Source organism: Musca domestica, unplaced genomic scaffold (genome assembly GCF_030504385.1).
Source record: "Musca domestica strain aabys unplaced genomic scaffold, Musca_domestica.polishedcontigs.V.1.1 46, whole genome shotgun sequence".
In the NCBI taxonomy this organism is placed as follows: Eukaryota; Metazoa; Arthropoda; class Insecta; order Diptera; family Muscidae; genus Musca; species Musca domestica.
The window spans coordinates 1,649,765-1,671,152 of NW_026712336.1; the positions used below are offsets into that span (position 1 = coordinate 1,649,765).

The window sequence follows — 21,388 nt, forward strand, 5'->3', positions numbered from 1 at the left end:
ATAACAAATCTCAATGATAGCATCACTTCTTCATATCCAGATTGCACAGCCATAATGGTTTCAGACAAATCTATACGTTTAGCAGAAATCAGAATGCAAAGCGAAATGAATAATTTGCTAAAATGGTGCTTTGACAACACGTTGGTTATTAATGCTAAAAAATAAAATGACGAGCTTTCGACCCGAAGACATCCCTATACAGAAATTTCCATAATATTTCACAACTACGAATGTGCACATCAAAGTATAAACGATATTGTGCAAGGTAATGAAATCTGTACAACAAAAATCGAAGCAGTTACGTTTTCAAATGTCAAGGAATACTATCACACTCTATGCCATCTAGGCAAGCATATTTTTCCCTTGTCGAGTCTTACGTAATACCAGTCTGGGGAAATGCCTCGAACTGCAGAACAAGCACAGAACAGGGTGCTACCTTTTTAGAAGTTTACATCGATCTATGTGGAATCAAAAAACAGTCAAGCTACCTCAAATAGAAACACTATCTTATCAAACAGAAATCGATCAAATCACAACGAAAATCTAAATCAGAAGGCGAGCTGAAGGATAATTCAACATACCATGCTTCACAAACGACTACTATATAAAAAAATATATGTTAAACATATATAGCAAAAATATTAGAAATATAATGAAAAATTTGGCGGGAAAAAGTCTACATGAAAAGTGACAACTCCTAGAAATGTGAGAGAATGCAAACATTGAAAAGGAGCCCCATTTATTCTTCGTTGCTTTTAGTTTAGATGTCTTTAGAAGCGTTTTGAGTTTTCATCATGCGGAGAAATCGCCAAAACTTCTAATTTGCACCGTTCAACTCTACAAACTGTAATAAGAAATTATAATGACAGCGGTACAACTGAAAATAAAGCCCGATCTTGTAGACCGAAAAAGTTGTCCAAACGAGTTGTTAGCATTATTCTCAAGAAAGTACGTCAGGATCCAAAAATTAGTTCTTCAAAATTTGCGAAACATGTGGATAAATGTTCAGACAATATCGTACATCCGAGAACTGTAAACAAATTTGATACATGAACATTAATTTAGAAGTGGAATAGCTCGTAAAAAGCCGCTAGTTTCGAAGAAAACCCGAAAACTTCGCCTAGAGTTTGCCAAATTACATATCGACAAGGCAATTGATTATTGTAATCGCGATCTATTTTCTGACGAAAGTAATGTAACATTTTAAGAAGTAATGGTCGTTAAAAAGTTTGAGGAAAACCCAACATAGCACTAGATCCCAAAAATATTTGTATATAAAGTTGCAGGTTCTGGAGTGCGGAATTTAGTTTTTAAAGAAAACATTATGGACCGATATTTTTGAAAGAGAAAACTATAATAAAATTTAAAGTCATCTGTCAAAAATTTGGTTCTTGGAAGACAATGCATCTTCCAACAAGACAATGATCCGAATCATACAGCTCACGTAGTCCGAGACTGGCTACTTTATTATGCTCCAGGTCAACTTAACTCACCTATGAATTAGAATTTCTCAATGTAAATAAATATATTTATTAATGTATTAACTATTCTCGTAGTCAACTTAAAAAGAACATAATATTCAGCTGTATGACTTTGAGCGGTAGGGCGTCTCTCAGTCCTTGCATTAATATTAGTCCTGAAATTCGATTATACTTTTTGTATTTTGAGTCAATATATGTTTTGTAAGCAGGATTTTAATTTTTATAATCAGAAAATGATTTAGTTTAAATGGCACACATAAAAATAGAACCAATATTTTCCATTTTTGGCTTAATTTCAGGTAAACGAAATGAAACCTTTTGCCAGGACACCGAACTTTGTAAAGAATAAGGGAAATATGGGATTAATGTTTTCTTAAGTCGGATTCTTAAGATTTTAATGTTGACTTCTTTCCCATTGTTAGCTGCATTTTGGTCGGCTTCATTTTCCGTTGTTGAATAAAAACCCATATCGGCAACCCTATTTTAAATATTCTTCCACGATTTCATCCAAAGGTTGATTGTACTTCACCCTCATCATCATCATTGTCTGGCTCTTAACTCTTCTCTTCGTATTTTTTGCATAACAAATTTTTCCAGCAATTTTCTGCCATAAAACGAAAAATAAAAATTGGAAAGAACGAACGAACGAACGAACCTGTTGCCATGATAGTCAAAAGATATCATTTGGTGATCTTTACGTTTCACTGCATTTAAGTGCAATTTCCTTTTCATGTCGCAGGAAAATTACAGACAGAAAAAACCCCATTTCAAAGAAAAGAACTTTACGAAACTCACATGCCGGGTTTCCTGGGAAATTATCATTAAGACAAGACAACAACATAATGATCTTTCTTCCTCATCATCATGTTCCATGGAAGAAATAACATCATCACCATCATTGTCATAATAAAGAAGATAATTTATTTGTTTTTCCATTAAAAATGTGCATTGCTTCCTCCCCACACGGACATCATAGGTGGTGCTGGTGATGCATTCATTTATGTAAACTACTTGCAACCTGTTCCATCAATGTTGGGGTGAGTATGTGTGTATTGCATGTGCCCATTTCTTTCTGGAGTGTCCCCTTTGCTTTTTTTTCAGCCGGTCTTCCAGAACCACCATTCATGGCTACCAAGCATTTCCTTAAATAATGGTCACGCTATGTGTTCCAGAATGAAATGAAAGTTCTAATAAATTCACCAACAACAACCACCACCGTCACTTGTCACCGCTCTATCACTCTGGTCTGAACGAAACCGAAACAGGAAGTTCTCAAGAAATGATTGGTAAAGCAAGAAAACGGTTTGAGGAAAATCTAGAAAATTCACATAATTACATAAATATGTTTTCCTAAAGTACTCTTAATCGGAGGGGTGATTTTTTGAATTAAGTTAATGGTCACTGGGAAGATTTATGTGATGGGATCTACAGAGAAAATAGTTAATTCGTTGAAGAGTGTTGGAAAGTCAATTGTCTGATATAAGTTGGCCTCAGAATATGTTTTATGAAATCTTCTAAGAATTTCAGTGGAAATTGGAATGAAAATTATAAAATAGATTTACTTACGTTTAAATTGTGATTAGGTGGATATTGTTTAGTTACCTGCAATTAAAGAAAAAATAGTTTTTAATATTATTTATTTTAAAACAGTAACATATTTTAAACCTCCGTTGGGTGAGAAGGTCACTGGGAGGCGTTTTTTTTATTTTTAAACTGAAATTACTTCTTGAAGATCCATGAGAAGTATACCCTAATTGGAACTTCAGATAGGAAGAAATACTTGGGAATCCTGCTGCAAGACAGACTTCTACCTTCACCTGGACTATATGTTTTCAAAAAAACTAAAAAAGAATAATTATGACTACCAGTGGCTATTTTGGATGCGCAGAGGAATGTCGCTGGACTAATTGGAACTTCAGATAGGAAGAAATACTTGGGAATCCTGCTGCAAGACAGACATCTACCTTCACCTGGACTATATGCTGTCAAAAAACTAAAAAGAAGATTTACACCTACCAGAGGCTATTTTGGATGCGAGGAGGATTGTCGCCGGACGTTAATTGCTTGTCTACCAGCATGTTTTCCGACCAATAAAAACTTGTTCCTTTGCTGCTTGGGCTAATATATATTCAATTTAAGTGGAAAGAATACTAATATGGGAAAGAGGGATCATCTTTTTTAGGAGGAGGAGAAGAGGATGTTAAAGGACTGTCAATTCGGATACAGAGCAAAACACTGTACAACACATGCCCTGGCAGACTTTACAACATACGCCACGGATGGTTTCAAGACCAAAATGAGAATAACCGCAATTGGCCTGGGCTTCACCAATGCCTTTGATACGGTATGGCAACATGGAATTTTTTACAAACTGCAATCGTTCGGATTTGAGGGACATACCTGCGAAAAAGGAGTATTCCTCAGGAATCACTGCTGGTCTTGTACAACAGGTTTTTTTAGCGACATCCCTGGACCGCCTGAAAGAGGATAACTGCTAATGTATTCCGATGACATTTTATAGGAGCTACGACGTTACTCCGCACAGAGGAAAGAAGATCGAATGAGTACATGAATACGCTTCACAACTACTATAACAAATTGAACTGCTAATGTACTCCGATGACATTTTGTTGGCCCTACGACGTTGCTCCGCACAGAGGAAAGAAGATTGAATGAGATGATATACGCTTCACAACTACTATAACAAATTTTGACATAACCCTTAAGGTTAAAAAGTGCATATATGTTGTTTATAAAGGCAAACCATAGTATAAAGCAAGGAGCTTCCGGAGATATGTCCCTACGATCAAGGTTGGTGACCAACTAATTGGAACTTTTGATAAAAGTCGTCCGGAATGACGACTTGGACTCAGTGCTGTTAAAAGCCAAAGAAGTTGATATAGAACATAAGAAAATGATGAGGACTGTCGATGGGTGTAAAACTGCTTATCTACAAACAAGTTATCCGGCTCATAATAACCTATTTCTTTGACGCCTTGACTAATATACTTTTGACTCAAATGGGAAGAAGGATCTTAGCATCGTGTTTAGGAATGAGGCCAATAATTGGTGACAATGGAATTTACAGATGACCGCCCAACAGGAATATCTGTAAATAGAATTTAGCGGAATCAACGTCTTCGTGATAAGAAATGCCCTCAACTTCCTAAAAGACAGCCAAGCCATAGCAAAAAGGATAATGGTACAATTCCTGAAATACCAAGAGGAATTCCTCAATATACAAAGAAGAAAGTATGTACGCAGCTCTGATAAAACTTCCGATGAAGGAGTGCTCTATGATGATGATCGTAGGTATCTCCGAATTGACAACGAGTCTGACTCTTTTTGAGAAAAATGAAACTACCCTCTACAAACGCAAAATATTAAATTACAGCTGATTGCTTTGAAAATTCCAGCCAAAACCTTGAAATTATCAAAAATCAGGAGGTCTGTGCCAAAAAGTGAATATTTTTCTACATGGAGTTATATGACCCAGTAACAACCTGAAATAGTCAATTTTAGCTGAGATAATTTGTAACAACTGTAGCGTAGGTGTATTAGGAGGGGTAGTAATATTGGGAAAAGTGAATCAAAATTTTTTTTTTTTTTTGTGAAGAGTAAAAATGCCCGCGGCAAAACCTGAAATAATTAATAACAGCGGATTTGATAGAAAATTGGCGCGGACAGGTTTGAAATACCGAAAATCAAGAAATGCTGTTATAAAGAGTCCATAACTAATTTTGAACAGATATGGACGGTTTCAAACACCAATCATTTATGCCCAACCTGATTTTTTTTTTATTTTGTCTTATCACTTGACATCTATATCTTGATTCGCAATAGACGAACGAACATACGGTCGGTCATCCTTAAAAACAAAAACAAAAACGGGAAACAAAAATATGTTCTTTATGGAGTTTCGACGGCTATTTCGAGGAATGACAGAATTAACAAACCCTCCATTTTTGTGGAAGCTATGAAAATGATTATCGATTGTCATTACTAATAATCTACTATTTTACAGTAGAATATCTAATTTCTATATTTTTTTGATCCATTGTCCATCACATACCATTCCCCTCTAAACTTCACCCAACAAATCAACATTCATAAAAAAGAAAAAAATTAATCGAAAAAATTCTCAAATTTATTAAAGAATCTGACTCATTGTTTAGAAACAATCGTTGATGCTTGGCAAGGAGCCGCTGCAGTACTTCCAGGTGGACCAGGCAGTCCAGCCTTGTTGGGACTTGATCTTGCGGGCACAGGTCACAGAGTTGGAGATGTTGTCGGTCAACAAAGCGTCACAGGACAAGTGGCATTCGTTGTAGGAGAAACGGCCGTTGGATGGTTGACACCAGTAGTAGTTGTTGATCTGGAAGATACCGTAATCGTTGGAACCGTTGGAGTTGGTGGGGCCAACAACGTTGGTGCGGTAGGAGGATTCGTGCTCAGCAATGCAGGTCCATTGGGGCAATTCGGATTTGGGTACACCCAAGGCGTACATTTCACGGGCCAACGAGCAGCGAGTGAAGGTCTTGCCCATGGCGGGGGCAGCCAAAGCCAAAGCGGCAACCAAGACAATGAAGAATTTCATGTTTCTAACTTAGAACGGATTAAGTCGAACTGTGTCAATTGTGAAAAACATTCGCCTTTATATAGCAGGTTTTCGACCGAATGATAGGGATGAGATTAGATTTGAAGTTTGTTTTGATGACATCGCCAAATTATTATCAATTCTTTTTCAGAAGACAGTATTGTAATATTGGTTGTTGCTTTTGATGTCACGTTAGACCCAGCCGCTACTATCTCCGCAATTTTTCAAAAGGTGCTCACTTTAAAATTTACGATTTTATCACATAAAAATAAAGTGTTGAAAATTGAAGATTATTCTATAACTTTTAGCACACGGCTTGCCTCAAAATCATTGAATAGTACAAAATGTATCTTTGTTTTTATAATTATTTTCTACTTTGATAAAATCTTAAACTTGAAACTAAAGTGGCCTACAAAAAATTTTATTGATAACTGTCATGTCTAAACGCAAACACACCCCTCTCTCATTATAGCTAGGGGAATTGATAATTAATTTTGTAGTCTTGCAGAGAATAACTCAAAATCTAATCTTATTACTTTTCCTTTAAGTCGAAGAAGAAGAAAAGTTCCTATAAAAATAGCCGATTTTTCTTCCAACCAACACAGTTCGACTTGATCCGTTCTAAGTTAGAAACATGAAATTCTTCATTGTCTTGGTTGCCGCTTTGGCTTTGGCTGCCCCCGCCATGGGCAAGACCTTCACTCGCTGCTCGTTGGCCCGTGAAATGTACGCCTTGGGTGTACCAAAATCCGAATTGCCCCAATGGACCTGCATTGCTGAACACGAATCCTCCTACCGCACCAACGTTGTTGGCCCCACCAACTCTAATGGTTCCAACGATTACGGTATCTTCCAGATCAACAACTACTACTGGTGTCAACCATCCAACGGCCGTTTCTCCTACAACGAATGCCACTTGTCCTGTGACGCTTTGTTGACCGACAACATCTCCAACTCTGTGACCTGCGCCCGCAAGATCAAGTCCCAACAAGGCTGGACTGCCTGGTCCACCTGGAAGTACTGCAGCGGTTCCTTGCCAAGCATCAACGATTGTTTCTAAACAATGACAACATTTTCTTCAATAAATTAGTAAATTTTATCGATTAATTTCAAAATATTTTTAATAACTGGACAATTGTACGGTGGAAGGGATGACGGAAGGGTGTGAAAATTTATATGTAATGCCATATGGGCCAAACAGAAAACTAAATTGAATATTCTACTGTAAAATAGTAAATTGCTAATAATGATAAAACTGTGCTCATTTTCATAGCCTCGCCCAAATTTAGAGGATATACGATTTGGACGTTAATCAAGTTTTCACATGCTAGGGGTTGCTAAGATCGGCTGGACCAAACATTTTACCGTTTTAACTTGTGTAAATTGCCGAGGTTTTTGATTTATGCTAACTGCAGAAAGACCATTATCGGTGTACATTTGAATAGAACAATAATATTGGAAATTTCTGGTCCGAAGTAGGTGACAAATAGGTCTGCGCAGCATAAAAGTCTCTTAAGAACATAGCCGCAAAAAAATTTGGTGTTTAGAATCTCTTTCTGCATAATACATTCAAAATATGTCCACTTTTTCGCTTGGGCGCCATGCATCGGTTATCTTGGGATTTTAACTATTTTGAAGGATTCAGGCGAGTTTTTCAACCAAGAAAGTTGTAATTTGATATCTGAAGTTCTAAGAGAATATAAACTCAGAAATGTTCAGTGTAGATCCATTATTCTGGCATAGTCCCCTATATGGTATCTACTGCTTTTCGGCATTTACAGGGTGAAATTAAAAAAACTGCAACAAAGTCAAACCCCTTAATTTTTACATTTTTTTAATTTTATTGAATGAAAGCAAAAAATGTCGGAAATAGCATAAATTTTTACAATAAGTTTAGATTTGTTCGAACAGGTCAACTTTGGCACGAATTATGACCTTCAAACAGCCAATGAAACCGTCACACGCTGCCCCAATGTTGCTCTGCGGTATTTTGGCCCATTCCCGTCGAAGCGCTTGCTTGAGGTGATCGATACTTTGGTATTTTTTAGTGCCAACCTTGCATTCCAAAATACCCCAGACACAATAATCCAACGGATTGGTATCCGGAGATTTTGTTGGCCATAATGCGCTTGAAATGAAGCGAGGAACCTCATTTTGTAACCATTCTTTGGTAGCGCATGCTCAGTGCAATGGTGCTGAGTCCTGTCCACGGTCTGCGCCCAAAATATTTGAGTGCCCAAGGCTTTAAAACACCCTCCAGAATATTTTCGCGATAATATTCGGCATTTATTCTGATGCCACTGTTGATTAATACGAGCGGAGGGCGACCATCGGCTGTTATAGCTGTCCACACAGCTGACTTGTTTGGCAAGTAAACACGAATATTTTGTTTGTTTACTGCTGCTGGACAACTAATGTTTTCTCATCGGAGAAAACCAAATTCGTCAGTTCATCACTTTCGGCCAAGCGAAGCAACTCTTTAGCGTTTTTGAGTCTATTTTCTTTCTGTTGCGGTGTAAGTTTTTGCACTTTTTAGAATTTCAATGGCTCTACCCCGAGCTCATTTTTCAATATTTGCCGAATGGAATATCTGATAATATTTTTAGTTCTGTCCCTAACCTCCCACCTTAAATAATCTAATGACGTGGCCTTTTTTCCATAATTTATGGCACCCCTTCCCCATTTTAAACATTTCGTTTAGCTGCATTTAATGTTAATTTATTCTAACATAAAGTTATTCCGATTTGTCTTAAGTTAGTATAAAACAGCAAAAATGGTGTGAACTCATTTGTATTGTACTACAACAACATTATTTTCACTACGGACGGCGAACTTTTCTTTGACATTTTGGATGGAGAGATGGGACAAAAAATAAACTTCGTTGTATCGTTGAAAAAAAGGTTGGAAAAAGAAAACTGTGGCACCAGTCCACAAGAAGACAATAAGTACTGCGTTTCTTCTTTTTTTTTAAAGCGTTTTGAGTCCAAAACAACATTAGTTTCGGCCTCCAGCAAATAAATGTAGCGGAAATTGCCGGTATTTATGCGATGACATGGCTGTCATTAAAAAAAAAAAAGACAAACTACTTTTGACAGTTCCAACGCATAGTACCGAGTGTGACAGATATGCTGCGGGTTGACATTTGGCCAAGGGGTTCGTGATATTGTTTTAAGTTTTCAAATTTTTCTTCTCTATTGAGGTGGTTATGATTTGGTGTTGTTGTTGCGTTTATATACAACTGTTTTATAGTTGCCATTGTTTTAAATAGTGTGGCGTTTTCTTTCTGTTGTTTTTTTGGGTAAGAGGTTAAACGTCTGAAAAAAAAATGTTGATGTTGGGTTCACTTCACCTCTTTCCAGTTTGTTTTTAATTTCATTTGTTATCATCTACTTATAGCTTGTTTTCATTTCATATTTTTTAACTAATTTATAAAATGCGATAAAAACAATTAAGAAAGTCTTTTGTGTGCTAATTGGCTGCAACAATGTATTTTTTTGGAAATTATAAACAATGAGCTTATAAACAATTTGAAAAATTGGCTGACAGCTGTGGGTAAGAAACTGTCAAATCTTTATGATTTGATGTCTGTATTTGCCTCGGGTGGGGGGAAATATTGTGTGGTTGGGGAAAATTTTGTCAGTTGGTATTGTTGGGTTCAGCAAAGGTTTCCAGCCATCGTGTGGCAAATTGGTCATGGGTTTGATTGATAGGCAAATAATTCCAATACTTCAGGAGAATGGTATGAAAAGACGAAAATATAATATTAGAAACTTTTCGACCAGTATATTTCGATTTCGAGTGCTCCGAAGTAGACACTGGGGCATCGGTTAAACTAGAGATTTTTGAAAACCTAACACTCTGTAGGCCTTATTGATTTGGAGAATATACAGGATGAGACAAAAAAACTGCAATCAACTTCAGACTGATGTCATTTACAAGCCACTCGTCCGACAGCTGTTAAAATTACTCCAGTGACAGCTTATTATATTGTTTAAAAGCGGACAAAAGCATTTTGGTGAGAATTTTCCAGAAAAAAAGTTATTCGTGATGGACTTCAAGCGTGATAGTGTGTTTTCTTTATATTTGGCTGGAAAACCACAAGTGGCTATCGTTAGGGCACTCCAGCATTTAAATGTGAATAAATCCTTTGCGTATCGTACCTGAGGCTATAAGAATCATCACCTTTTTGTCATTATTAGCAATTTACTACTTTACAGTAGAATATTCAATGTAGTTTTCTGTTTGACCCATGTTGCTTCACATATACATTTTCCCACAGTCCCCCACCCTTTCCACCACACAATTCTCCAGTTATTAAAAATATTTTGAAATTAATCGATAAAATTCACAAATTTATTGAAGAAACTGAGTCATTGTTTAGAAACAATCGTTGATGCTGGGCAAGGAACCGCTGCAGTACTTCCAGGTGGACCAGGCAGTCCAGCCTTGTTGGGACTTGATCTTGCGGGCACAGGTCACAGAGTTGGAGATGTTGTCGGTCAACAAAGCATCACAGGACAAGTGACATTCGTTGTAGGAGAAACGGCCGTTGGATGGTTGACACCAGTAGTAGTTGTTGATTTGGAAGATACCGTAATCGTTGGAGCCATTGGAGTTGGTGGGGCCAACAACGTTGGTGCGGTACGAGGATTCGTGTTCAGCAATGCAGGTCCATTGGGGCAATTCGGATTTGGGTACACCCAAGGCGTACATTTCACGGGCCAACGAGCAGCGAGTGAAGGTCTTGCCCATGGCGGGGGCAGCCAAAGCCAAAGCGGCAACCAAGACAATGAAGAATTTCATGTTTCTAACTTAGAACGGATTAAGTCGAACTGTGTTGGTTGAAAGAAAAATCAAGCACTTTTATAGGAGATTTTCTTCTTCTTCGTCTATGAAACAGGAGTAAGATTAGATTGTAATATTATTTTGTGCAAGAACCAAAATTTTTATCAGTTTCCCCCGATATAATGAGAGAGCGGTGTGTTTGCCTTTAGGCATGACAGTTATCAATAAAATTTTTTGGCAGGCCACTTCAGTTTTAAGTTTAAGATTTTAGAACAGTGTGGCTTGTTTGTTCGGGATACCGTAGTATTTTGTTGTTGCAAAATGGTCTGGCTTTATCCCTTTATTGTTGTTTTTATAAAAACAACGTTTGTTTATTAGTGGAGAACGATGGTAATGTTTACCAGGGGGTACCCCCTGTTGTTTTTATAAAAACAACAATAAAGGGATAAAGCCAGACCATTTTGCAACAACAAAATACTACGGTATCCCGAACAAACAAGCCACACTGTTCTATTAATAGACAAGGCACGGTCGACGAAGGGGTTTTTGTTGTAACAGACAAAACCGACTTACATGGTTATGCTACTTCGTTCAGGCTGAACGAAAGCATAACAAGTGGAGAAAGATGTAAATGTTTATAAGTGCGGTTGTAAGATTTAGAAGACTTTCCAAGAGAATTTTAGTTTTATTTAATTCTTTGGTTCCTCTTCTATTGAGCTTACGATCTCGTCACTTGGGTAAAAAAATGTTTTTTGTCATAGAAGTTATTTTTAAAATAACTTCTGGGGAGAATATCCCAGACAAAAACAAGGGAACTGATGAGGATTGGTGGCTCTTTCCGAAACCTAGGTATTCCCTGCCTTACCCCCTGGTAAACATTACCATCGTTCTCCACTAATAAACAAACGTTGTTTTTATAAAAACAACAATAAAGGGATAAAGCCAGACCGTTTAAGATTTTATCAAAGTAGAAAATAATTACGAAAACAAAGATATATTTTGTACACTTCAATGATTTTTATTCAAACCCTGTTCTAAAAATGATCTATGCTTATATTAATCTTTAATCTCCAAACACTTTATATTTATGTGATAAAATCGTAACTTTCTAAGTGAACACCTTTTGAAAGAATTGCAGAGATAGTAGCAGCTGGGCCTAACGCGTCATCAAAAACATCAACTAATATTACAATATTGTCTTCTGCAACAAAATTGATAATAATTTGGCGATGTCACCAAAACAAACTTCAAATCTAATCTAATCCCTATTCTACAGTCGAAAACCTGCTATATAAAGGCGAATGTTTTCCACAATTGACACAGTTCGACTTGATCCGTTCTAAGTTAGAAACATGAAATTCTTCATTGTCTTGGTTGCCGCTTTGGCTTTGGCTGCCCCCGCCATGGGCAAGACCTTCACTCGCTGCTCGTTGGCCCGTGAAATGTACGCCTTGGGTGTACCCAAATCCGAATTGCCCCAATGGACCTGCATTGCTGAACACGAATCCTCGTACCGCACCAACGTTGTTGGCCCCACCAACTCGAATGGCTCCAACGATTACGGTATCTTCCAGATCAACAACTACTACTGGTGTCAACCATCCAACGGCCGTTTCTCCTACAACGAATGCCACTTGTCCTGTGACGCTTTGTTGACCGACAACATCTCCAACTCTGTGACCTGTGCCCGCAAGATCAAGTCCCAACAAGGCTGGACTGCCTGGTCCACCTGGAAGTACTGCAGCGGCTCTTTGCCCAGCATCAACGATTGTTTCTAAGATGTGACCGGAATTCTTTAATAAATTCGTGCATTTTTTTCAAAAAAAATTTACATATTTTTCATAAATGATATGAGGATAATCATGGTTATATCCTCCTCTATATAAGAGAGGGGGGGGGGTATATTATATATAAAGGAAAGGTATGCTATATATATGAATGAAAAATAGCATGAATGTTTTAGTACCCCAAAGATGTTTAGAATTGAAAATGGAATATATTTTTCCATTTTTAGGTATAACACATATTAGATGTTAATTCTTTATTTTCGGTATTTCAAATCTTTTGGTCCCATTTTTCACAAAATCAGGTGCAAATTGTAATTTCGGGTTCTCGGCAGCTAAATTAATTCGTCGCAAAAAATATTCTGGTTTTTTGGGATTTGGAAGGTTTGACTCCAATTTGCAATTTAATAAACTGAAATTGAGCATTCAGTTTTCTCATTGACCAGTTTAAGTTCTCTCACAAAATATTCATATAAATCTACTTTTTGGCGTAGGCCCTATATAACAGTAACTTATGAATTTCGATTTTTAGAGATTTGACTACAATTGTTAACCAAATTAACTTATTGAGTATTTTGAAGGTTTCTTCACCAAATTTCGACAACATTTCTCGTATCTTGGCAATATCAGTATACACCTAATATACACCTAGAGTTATCGACCGAATTTTTAAATGCGCCTTTAATATCCTTCAGCAAAAGTGTCGATGATTTTATATTTTAACTTTAGGCATTTTTTTTTTTATTTTATACTTATCTGCCAAGAGACAATTCCGAATTTGTCTAATTCGTTAAAATCAGACCAGCGGTTCTTGAGCTTTAAGCGTAGTAACCAACACAATTTTCTCTTAAATATACAGGTTGAGATGGAAAAACTGCAACCAACTTCAGACTTCTGTCATTTATAAGCCACTCGCCCGACAGCTGTTAAAATTATTCCAGTGAGAGCCCACTATTTTTGCTTACATGCGTACAAAAGCATTTTGGTGAGAATTATTCAGAAAAAAAATTATTCGTGATGAAATGTAAGCGTGATAGTGTGATATCTTTATATTTGGCTGGAAAACCACAAGTGGCTATGATTAAAATATTCCAGCATTTAAATGTGAATAAATCTTTTGTGTCTCGTACCATCTCTCGTTACCGTGATACTAATAGCGTAGCCCGACATCAAGGAAGTAGACGGCAGAAAACAGCAACATCAGCAGAAATGGTTCGAAAAGTAGAGAAGTGACTTGATCGAAACCCACGTCGCGGAGGCCGAAAAATGACTCGTGAGCTGAACATATTGCAATTATCCATTCGGCAAAAAAAGAAAAATTAGCTCGGGGTAAAGCAACTGAAATTCCAAAAAGTGCAAGAACTTACACCGCAACAGAAAGAAAATGGACACAAAAGAGCTAAAGAGTTGCTTCGCTTGGCCGAAAGTGGTGAACTGCCGAATTTGGTTTTCTCCGATGAGAAAACATTCGTTTTCTAGCAGTTTGTAAACAAACAAAATGATGATGTTTACTTGCCAAATAGGTCAGCTGAAAATGTGCACCTTCGATTGGCCACCAGAACTCAAGCGACGGCCATGGTGATGGTGTGGGCCACCAAATAGCCGAAGGTCGCTCTCCGCTTGTATTAATCGACTGTGGCATCAGAATAAATGCCGAATATTATCGCGAAAATATTCTGGAGGGTGTATTAAAGCCTTGGGCACGCAAACATTTTGGCCGCAGACCTTGAATATTCCAACAGGACTCAGCACCATCGCACTCAGCACGCGTCACCCAAGAATGGTTACAAAATGAGGTTCCTCGTTTCATTTACAGCGCATAATGACCACCAAAATCTTCGGATACCAATCCGTTAGACTAGTGTGTCTGGAGTATTTTGGAAAGCAAGGTTGGCACTAAAAAAATACCAAAGTGTCGAACGCCTCAAGCAAGCGCTTCGCCGGGAATGGGTTAAAATACCGCAGAGCAACATTCGGGCAGCGTGTGATGGTTTCGTTGGCCGTTTGAAGACCGTAATTCGTGCCAAAGGTCACCAATTCGAACAAATCTTAACTTATTCTAAAATTTGATGCTATTTTCGACATTTTTTGCTTTCATTCAATAAAATTAAAAAAATGTAAAAATTATGGTCAAACGCCATAATTTTGTTACAGTTTTTTTATCTCACTATGTATTGATGCCTATTCCAAAGAACGGATCTACACAGAAATTTTTTATATCCTCTTAGAACCGAAAATACCAAATTACAACAAAGTTGATTGAAAACTCGCCTGAATCCTTCGAAATTGTTCAAATCCCAAGATAAACGAGCCGTGGCGCCCAAGCATAATATTGGATCTATTATGTAGAAAAATATTCTAAGCACAAACTGTTTTTCTTCCGGCTATGTTTTTATGTGATTTATACTAACCAGTCCTATTTGTCACCTACTTTGGGCCAGAAATTTTCAATATTATGGTTTCATTCAAATCTGCTCTGATAATGGTCTTCCCGCAGTTGTCATCTAGAAAACAATAAAAGTCAAAAACCTCCGTAATTAACACAAGTTAAAACGATAAAACAGATTGACTCTCTAACATGTGAAAACTTAATTTATATCCACATCAAATATTCTTAAAATGTAAAAGTTCCATGATATTCCATGGGGCTGTACCAAAATCTTGAGGACTATACTAAAAATGTGAACCTGTATGGAATATATTATGAGAAAAATTGAATACTACTAAGTTTATTGTCAAATGTAATCTTCTTGTCCGACCTTTTAAAGGTCTTGGGCCGAATCATTCAAATTGTAGAAAATCAGGAGGTATAGTTATAACGGGGCTATATTACCCACTAACCCAAAATATTAAAATTTCAGCTGAGATCGTTGAAAACCTCCATATCAGGAGGTACCGCCATATTGTGGTTATACCAAAAACTTCGTCTTGTTTTTAATATTTTTTGAGAAAAGTTGAACTACCCAATGAAATCTCGAAATTACAAGTGGCAGCTGATTTGGTTGGAAATTGTAGACAAAGCTTCAAAATATCAAAAATCAAGAGTTGTGGCTATATAGAGCTAAATCGAAGTGTGGACAGAAATAGACGATTTTGAACATCAAACATCTATGGTAAACCTCACTTATTTATACGAACATTGGTAACCTCTATAACCTAACATAAAGGCGAACATCCGTAAATCGACATAGAATTTTATGCTGATAACGGATATATGGGCTTTTTGGATTCTTCGATAAATATTTCGAGGTGTTGTCAATGGAATAACAAAATTAGAAACCCCGTATTTGGGTGAGGCTATAAAAATTATCACAATTTTATCATCATTAGCAAATCTACTATTTTATAGTACGGTACTCAATTTAGTTTCTGTTAGTAAATTTCCACCCCCTCCTCCACCCTTTCCAATATACAATTATCCAGTTATTAAAAATATTTTAAAATTAAACGATAAAATTCACAAATTTATTGAAGAAACTAAGTCATTGTTTAGAAACAATCGTTGATGCTGGGCAAGGAACCGCTGCAGTACTTCCAGGTGGACCAGGCAGTCCAGCCTTGTTGGGACTTGATCTTGCGGGCACAGGTCACAGAGTTGGAGATGTTGTCGGTCAACAAAGCGTCACAGGACAAGTGGCATTCGTTGTAGGAGAAACGGCCGTTGGATGGTTGACACCAGTAGTAGTTGTTGATCTGGAAAATACCGTAATCGTTGGAACCGTTGGAGTTGGTGGGGCCAACAACGTTGGTGCGGTAGGAGGATTCGTTTTCAGCAATGCAGGTCCATTGGGGCAATTCAGATTTGGGTACACCCAAAGCGTACATTTCACGGGCCAACGAGCAGCGAGTGAAGGTCTTGCCCATGGCGGGGGCAGCCAAAGCCAAAGCGGCAACCAAGACAATGAAGAATTTCATGTTTCTAACTTAGAACGGATTATGTCGAACTGTGTCGAATGTGGAAAATATTCGCCTTTATATAGCAGGTTTTCGACTGGAGAATAGGGATTAGATTAGATTTGAAGTTTGTTTTGGTGACATCGCCAAACTATTATCAATTTTTTTCGGAAGATATTATTGTAATTTTGATGGCGCGTTAGGCCCATCTGCTACTATCTCTGCAATTTTTTCAAAAGATGTTCACTTAGAAATTAACGATTTTATCCCATAAATATAAAGTGTTGGAGATTAAAGATTAATATAAGCATATATCATTTTTAGCACAGGGTTTGAATAAAAATCATTGAACAGTACAAAATGTATCTTTGTTTTCATAATTATTTTCTACTTTGATAAAATCTTAAACTTGAAACTGAAGTGGCCTACCAAAAAATTTTATTGATAACTGTCATGCCTAAAGGCAAACACACCCGTCTCTCATGATATCGGGGGAAACTAATAAAAAATTTTGGTTCTTGCACAAAATAAAATTGCAATCTAATCTTACTCCTGTTTCGTAGACGAAGAAGAAGAAAATCTCCTATAAAAGTGCTTGATTTTTCTTCTAACCAACACAGTTCGACTTGATCCGTTCTAAGTTAGAAACATGAAATTCTTCATTGTCTTGGTTGCCGCTTTGGCTTTGGCTGCCCCCGCCATGGGCAAGACCTTCACCCGCTGCTCGTTGGCCCGTGAAATGTACGCCTTGGGTGTACCCAAATCCGAATTGCCCCAATGGACCTGCATTGCTGAACACGAATCCTCCTACCGCACCAACGTTGTTGGCCCCACCAACTCCAACGGTTCCAACGATTACGGTATCTTCCAGATCAACAACTACTACTGGTGTCAACCATCCAACGGCCGTTTCTCCTACAACGAATGCCACTTGTCCTGTGACGCTTTGTTGACCGACAACATCTCCAACTCTGTAACCTGTGCCCGCAAGATCAAGTCTCAACAAGGCTGGACTGCCTGGTCCACCTGGAAGTACTGCAGCGGCTCTTTGCCCAGCATCAACGATTGTTTCTAAGATGTGACAGGAATTCTTTAATAAATTCTAGCATTTTTTAAAATAATTTTTACATATTTTTCATAAATGATATGAGGATAATCATGGTTATATCCTCCTCTATAGAAGAGGGGGGTGGGTATTTTATATATAAAGGAAAGGTATGCTGTATATGAATGGAATATAGCATGAATGCTTTAGTACTCCAAAGGTGTTTAGAATTGAAAATGGAATATATTGTTGCATTTTTAGATAAAGCACTCATTTGATGTTTATTCTTGATTTTCGGTATTTTCAAGATTTTGGTCCAATTTTCACCAAATCAGCTGCAATTTGTAATTTCAGGTTCTCGGCAGCTAAATTAATTCGTTGCACAAAATATTCTGGTTTTTTGGGATTTGGAAGGTTTGACTCCAATTTGCAATTTAATAAGCTGAAATTGAGCATTCAGTTTTCTCATTGACTAGTTTAAGTTCTCTCACAAAATATTCATATAAATCTACATTTTGGTGTAGGCCCTATATAACAGTAATAGTACGTTTATATATATGAGGGTTAACCCACTGGATTTGGATTTAAATTGTCATATCCATTACTTTTACTTCAAATAAATCCTCTCAAAGTAGGTTAACCCTACAAAAAGTTCTAACGTAAACATGGCATAACTTATGAATTTCGATTTTTAGAGATTTGACTACAATTGTTAACCAAATTAACTTATTGAGTATTTTGAAGGTTTCAACACCTATTTTCGACAGCATTTCTCGTATATATGCGATATAAGTATACACCTAATCTACACCTGGAGTTATCGACCGAATTTTTGAATGACCCCACCTCCAGCAAAAGTGTCGATAATTTTATATTTTAACCCTACGCGATTTTTTTTTTGGATTTTATCCTTTTCTGCCAAGAGACAATTCTCAATTTGTCTGAATCGCTAAAATCAGATTAGCGGTTCTTGAGTTATAAGCGTAGTGACTAATATATCTTTATTTTATGTATACAGGTTGAGATGAAAAAACTGCAACCAAATTCAGACTGCTGTCATTTCTAAGCCACTCGTCCGACAGCTGTTAAAATTATTCCAGTGAGAGTCCATTATATTTGTTTACATGCGTACAAAAGCATTTTGGTGAGAATTATTCAGAAAAAAAGTTATTCGTGATGAAATTTAAGCGTGATAGTGTGATTTCTTTATATTTGGCTGGAAAACCACAAGTGGCTATCACTATCGAGCACTCTAGCATTTAAATGTGAATAAATCTTTTGAGTATCGTACCATCTCTCGTTACCGTGATACTGGTAGCGTAGCCCGACGTCAAGGAAGTGGACGGAAGCAAAAAAGCAACATCAGCAGAAATGGTTCGAAAAGTTAAGAAGTGTCTTGATCGAAACCCACGTCGCGGAGGCCGAAAAATGACTCGTGAGCTGAACATATCGCAATGTTCCATTTGGCAAATATAGAAAAATGAGCTCGGGGTAAAGCCATTTAAATTCAAAAAAACTGCAAGAACTTACACTGCAACAGAAGGAAAATAGAGTCAAAAGAGCTAAAGAGTTGCTTCGCTTGGCCGAAAGTGGTGGACTGCCAAATTTGGTTTTCTCCGATGAGAAAACTTTCGTTGTCCAGCAGTTTTTAAACAAGCAAAATAATCGTGTTTTCTTGCCAAAAAGGACAGCAGAAAATGTGCCCCTTCAGTTGGGCACCAGAACTTAAGCGTCGGGCCATAATTCGTGCCAAAGGTGACCAATTCGAACAAATCTAAAATTATTCTAAAACTTGACGATATTTCCTACATTTTCTGCTTTCATTTAATAAAATTAAAAAAAAACAAATGTGAAAATTATGGCGTTTGACTTTGTTGCAGTTTTTTTATCTCACCCTGTATGGGTGCCTATTTCTAAGAACGGATCTATATAGAAAATTTTCTAAGTTTATATCCTCTTAGAACCGAAAATACCAAATTACAATTAAGTTGATTGAAAACTCGCCTGAATCCTTCGAAATAGTTCAAACTCCAAGATAAACGATTTGTGGCGCCCAAGCATAATATTGGACCTATTATGCAGAAAAAGATTCTAGACACAAACTGTTTTTGTTGCGGCTATGTTCTTATGTGACTTATACTGAGGAGTCCTATTTGTCACCTACTGTGGGTCAGAAATTTCCAATATTATGGCTTCATTCAAATCTGTACTGATGATGGTCTTCTCGCAGTTGGCATCTCGAAACAATAAAAGTCAAAAACCTCGGCAATTAACACAAGTTAAAACGATAAAACAGATTGACTCTCTACAATGTGAAAACTTAATTTATACCCACATCAACTATCCTTTAAATCACCTAAATGTAAAAGTTCCATGATGTTCCATTGTGCTGTACTAAAAATCTGGATGACCATTCTAAAAATATAAACCTTTGTGGAATGTTTTATGAGAAAAATTGAATACTACTAAGTTTATTGTCGAATGTACTCTTCTTGTCCGACCTTTTAAAGGCCTTTGGTCGAAACATTCAAAATGTAGAAAATCAGGAGGGGGTTATATTGTCCACTAAAAGGGGCTATATTGCCCACTAACACCAAATATTAAAATTTCAGCTGAGATCGTTGAAAACCACCATATCAGGAGGTGCCAAAAAAGGTTATACCAAAAACTTCGTCTTGTATTTAATATTTTTTGAGAGATGTTGAAGTACCCAATGAAATCTCGAAATTACAAATGGCAGCTGATTTGGTTGGAAATTGTAGACAAAGCTTCAAAATATCAAATCAAAAATCAAGAGTTGTGGCTATATAGAGCTATATCAAAATGTGGACAGAAATAGACCATTTTGAATATCAAACATCTATGTTAAACCTTACTTATTTATCGGAACATTAGTAACCTCAATTTTGATTTTGACAGTCAGGCGGACATAACGGCCGACATCCTTATATCGACATAGAATTTTATGCTGATAACGAATATATGTGCTTTATGGAGTCTTCGATGAATATTTCGAGGTGTTGTCAATGGAATAACAAAATTAATAAACCCGTATTTGGGTGAGGCTATGAAAATGAGCACAGTTTTATCATTATTAGCAATCTACTATTTTACAGTAGAATATTCAATTTAGTTTTCTGTTTGATCCATAAGGTATTACATATAAATTTCCACGCCCTTCCCCCACCCTTTCCACCCACAATTCTCCAGTTATTACAAATATTTTTAAATTAATCGACAAAATTCACAAATTTATTGAAGGAACTGAATTTAGAAACAATCGTTGATGCTGGGCAAGGAGCCGCTGCAGTACTTCCAGGTGGACCAGGCAGTCCAGCCTTGTTGAGACTTGATCTTGCGGGCACAGGTCACAGAGTTGGAGATATTGTCGGTCAACAAAGCGTCACAGGACAAGTGGCATTCGTTGTAGGAGAAACGGCCGTTGGATGGTTGACACCAGTAGTAGTTGTTGATCTGGAAGATACCGTAATCGTTGGAGCCATTGGAGTTGGTGGGGCCAACAACGTTGGTGCGGTAGGAGGATTCGTGCTCAGCAATACAGGTCCATTGGGGCAATTCAGATTTGGGTACACCCAAGGCGTACATTTCACGGGCCAACGAGCAGCGAGTGAAGGTCTTGCCCATGGCGGGGGCAGCCAAAGCCAAAGCGGCAACCAAGACAATGAGGAATTTCATGTTTCTAACTTAGAACGGATTACGTCGAACTGTGTCAATTGTGGAAAACATTCGCCTTTATATAGCAGGTTTTCGACTGGAGGATAGGGATTAGATTAGATTTGAA

The 21,388-nt window shown here is 37.3% G+C and overlaps 8 protein-coding genes across 8 annotated transcripts in view; 3 read left to right on the forward strand and 5 right to left on the reverse strand.

Annotated features, from left to right (window-relative positions):
* Positions 1–21,388, reverse strand: part of LOC101894439 (uncharacterized) — a 150,757-nt gene that overhangs the window by 31,820 nt on the left and 97,549 nt on the right. The gene's annotated exons all lie outside the window — the stretch shown is intronic.
* LOC131804556 (lysozyme 1) lies at positions 5,607–6,121 on the reverse strand. The gene has a single exon (XM_059127590.1). The coding sequence runs from the start codon at positions 6,076–6,078 to the stop codon at positions 5,653–5,655; it is 426 nt and encodes a 141-aa protein (XP_058983573.1). The 5' UTR covers positions 6,079–6,121; the 3' UTR covers positions 5,607–5,652.
* Positions 6,665–7,185, forward strand: LOC131804566 (lysozyme 1). Its single transcript, XM_059127601.1, has one exon. It carries the CDS (start codon positions 6,713–6,715, stop codon positions 7,136–7,138), a length of 426 nt encoding a protein of 141 aa, XP_058983584.1. The 5' UTR covers positions 6,665–6,712; the 3' UTR covers positions 7,139–7,185.
* LOC101894601 (lysozyme 1) lies at positions 10,410–10,926 on the reverse strand. Its single transcript, XM_020037574.2, has one exon. The coding sequence runs from the start codon at positions 10,879–10,881 to the stop codon at positions 10,456–10,458; it is 426 nt and encodes a 141-aa protein (XP_019893133.2). The 5' UTR covers positions 10,882–10,926; the 3' UTR covers positions 10,410–10,455.
* On the forward strand, positions 12,166–12,690 carry LOC101892974 (lysozyme 1). The gene has a single exon (XM_005185770.4). The coding sequence runs from the start codon at positions 12,216–12,218 to the stop codon at positions 12,639–12,641; it is 426 nt and encodes a 141-aa protein (XP_005185827.1). The 5' UTR covers positions 12,166–12,215; the 3' UTR covers positions 12,642–12,690.
* Positions 16,091–16,599, reverse strand: LOC131804568 (lysozyme 1-like). Its single transcript, XM_059127603.1, has one exon. The coding sequence runs from the start codon at positions 16,560–16,562 to the stop codon at positions 16,137–16,139; it is 426 nt and encodes a 141-aa protein (XP_058983586.1). The 5' UTR covers positions 16,563–16,599; the 3' UTR covers positions 16,091–16,136.
* Positions 17,146–17,662, forward strand: LOC131804561 (lysozyme 1). The gene has a single exon (XM_059127595.1). It carries the CDS (start codon positions 17,191–17,193, stop codon positions 17,614–17,616), a length of 426 nt encoding a protein of 141 aa, XP_058983578.1. The 5' UTR covers positions 17,146–17,190; the 3' UTR covers positions 17,617–17,662.
* Positions 20,814–21,289, reverse strand: LOC101895951 (lysozyme 1). The gene is given in 1 exon segment (NM_001308972.2): positions 20,814–21,289. A coding segment is annotated over 1 exon segment (426 nt). The 5' UTR covers positions 21,283–21,289; the 3' UTR covers positions 20,814–20,856.

Excerpts from the sequence above, each read along its gene's own strand:
- LOC131804568 (XM_059127603.1), bottom strand. The coding sequence starts at position 16,562 with ATGAAATTCTTCATTGTCTTGGTTGCCGCTTTGGCTTTGGCTGCCCCC.
- LOC131804561 (XM_059127595.1), top strand. The coding sequence starts at position 17,191 with ATGAAATTCTTCATTGTCTTGGTTGCCGCTTTGGCTTTGGCTGCCCCC.
- LOC131804556 (XM_059127590.1), bottom strand. The coding sequence starts at position 6,078 with ATGAAATTCTTCATTGTCTTGGTTGCCGCTTTGGCTTTGGCTGCCCCC.
- LOC131804566 (XM_059127601.1), top strand. The coding sequence starts at position 6,713 with ATGAAATTCTTCATTGTCTTGGTTGCCGCTTTGGCTTTGGCTGCCCCC.
- LOC101892974 (XM_005185770.4), top strand. The coding sequence starts at position 12,216 with ATGAAATTCTTCATTGTCTTGGTTGCCGCTTTGGCTTTGGCTGCCCCC.
- LOC101894601 (XM_020037574.2), bottom strand. The coding sequence starts at position 10,881 with ATGAAATTCTTCATTGTCTTGGTTGCCGCTTTGGCTTTGGCTGCCCCC.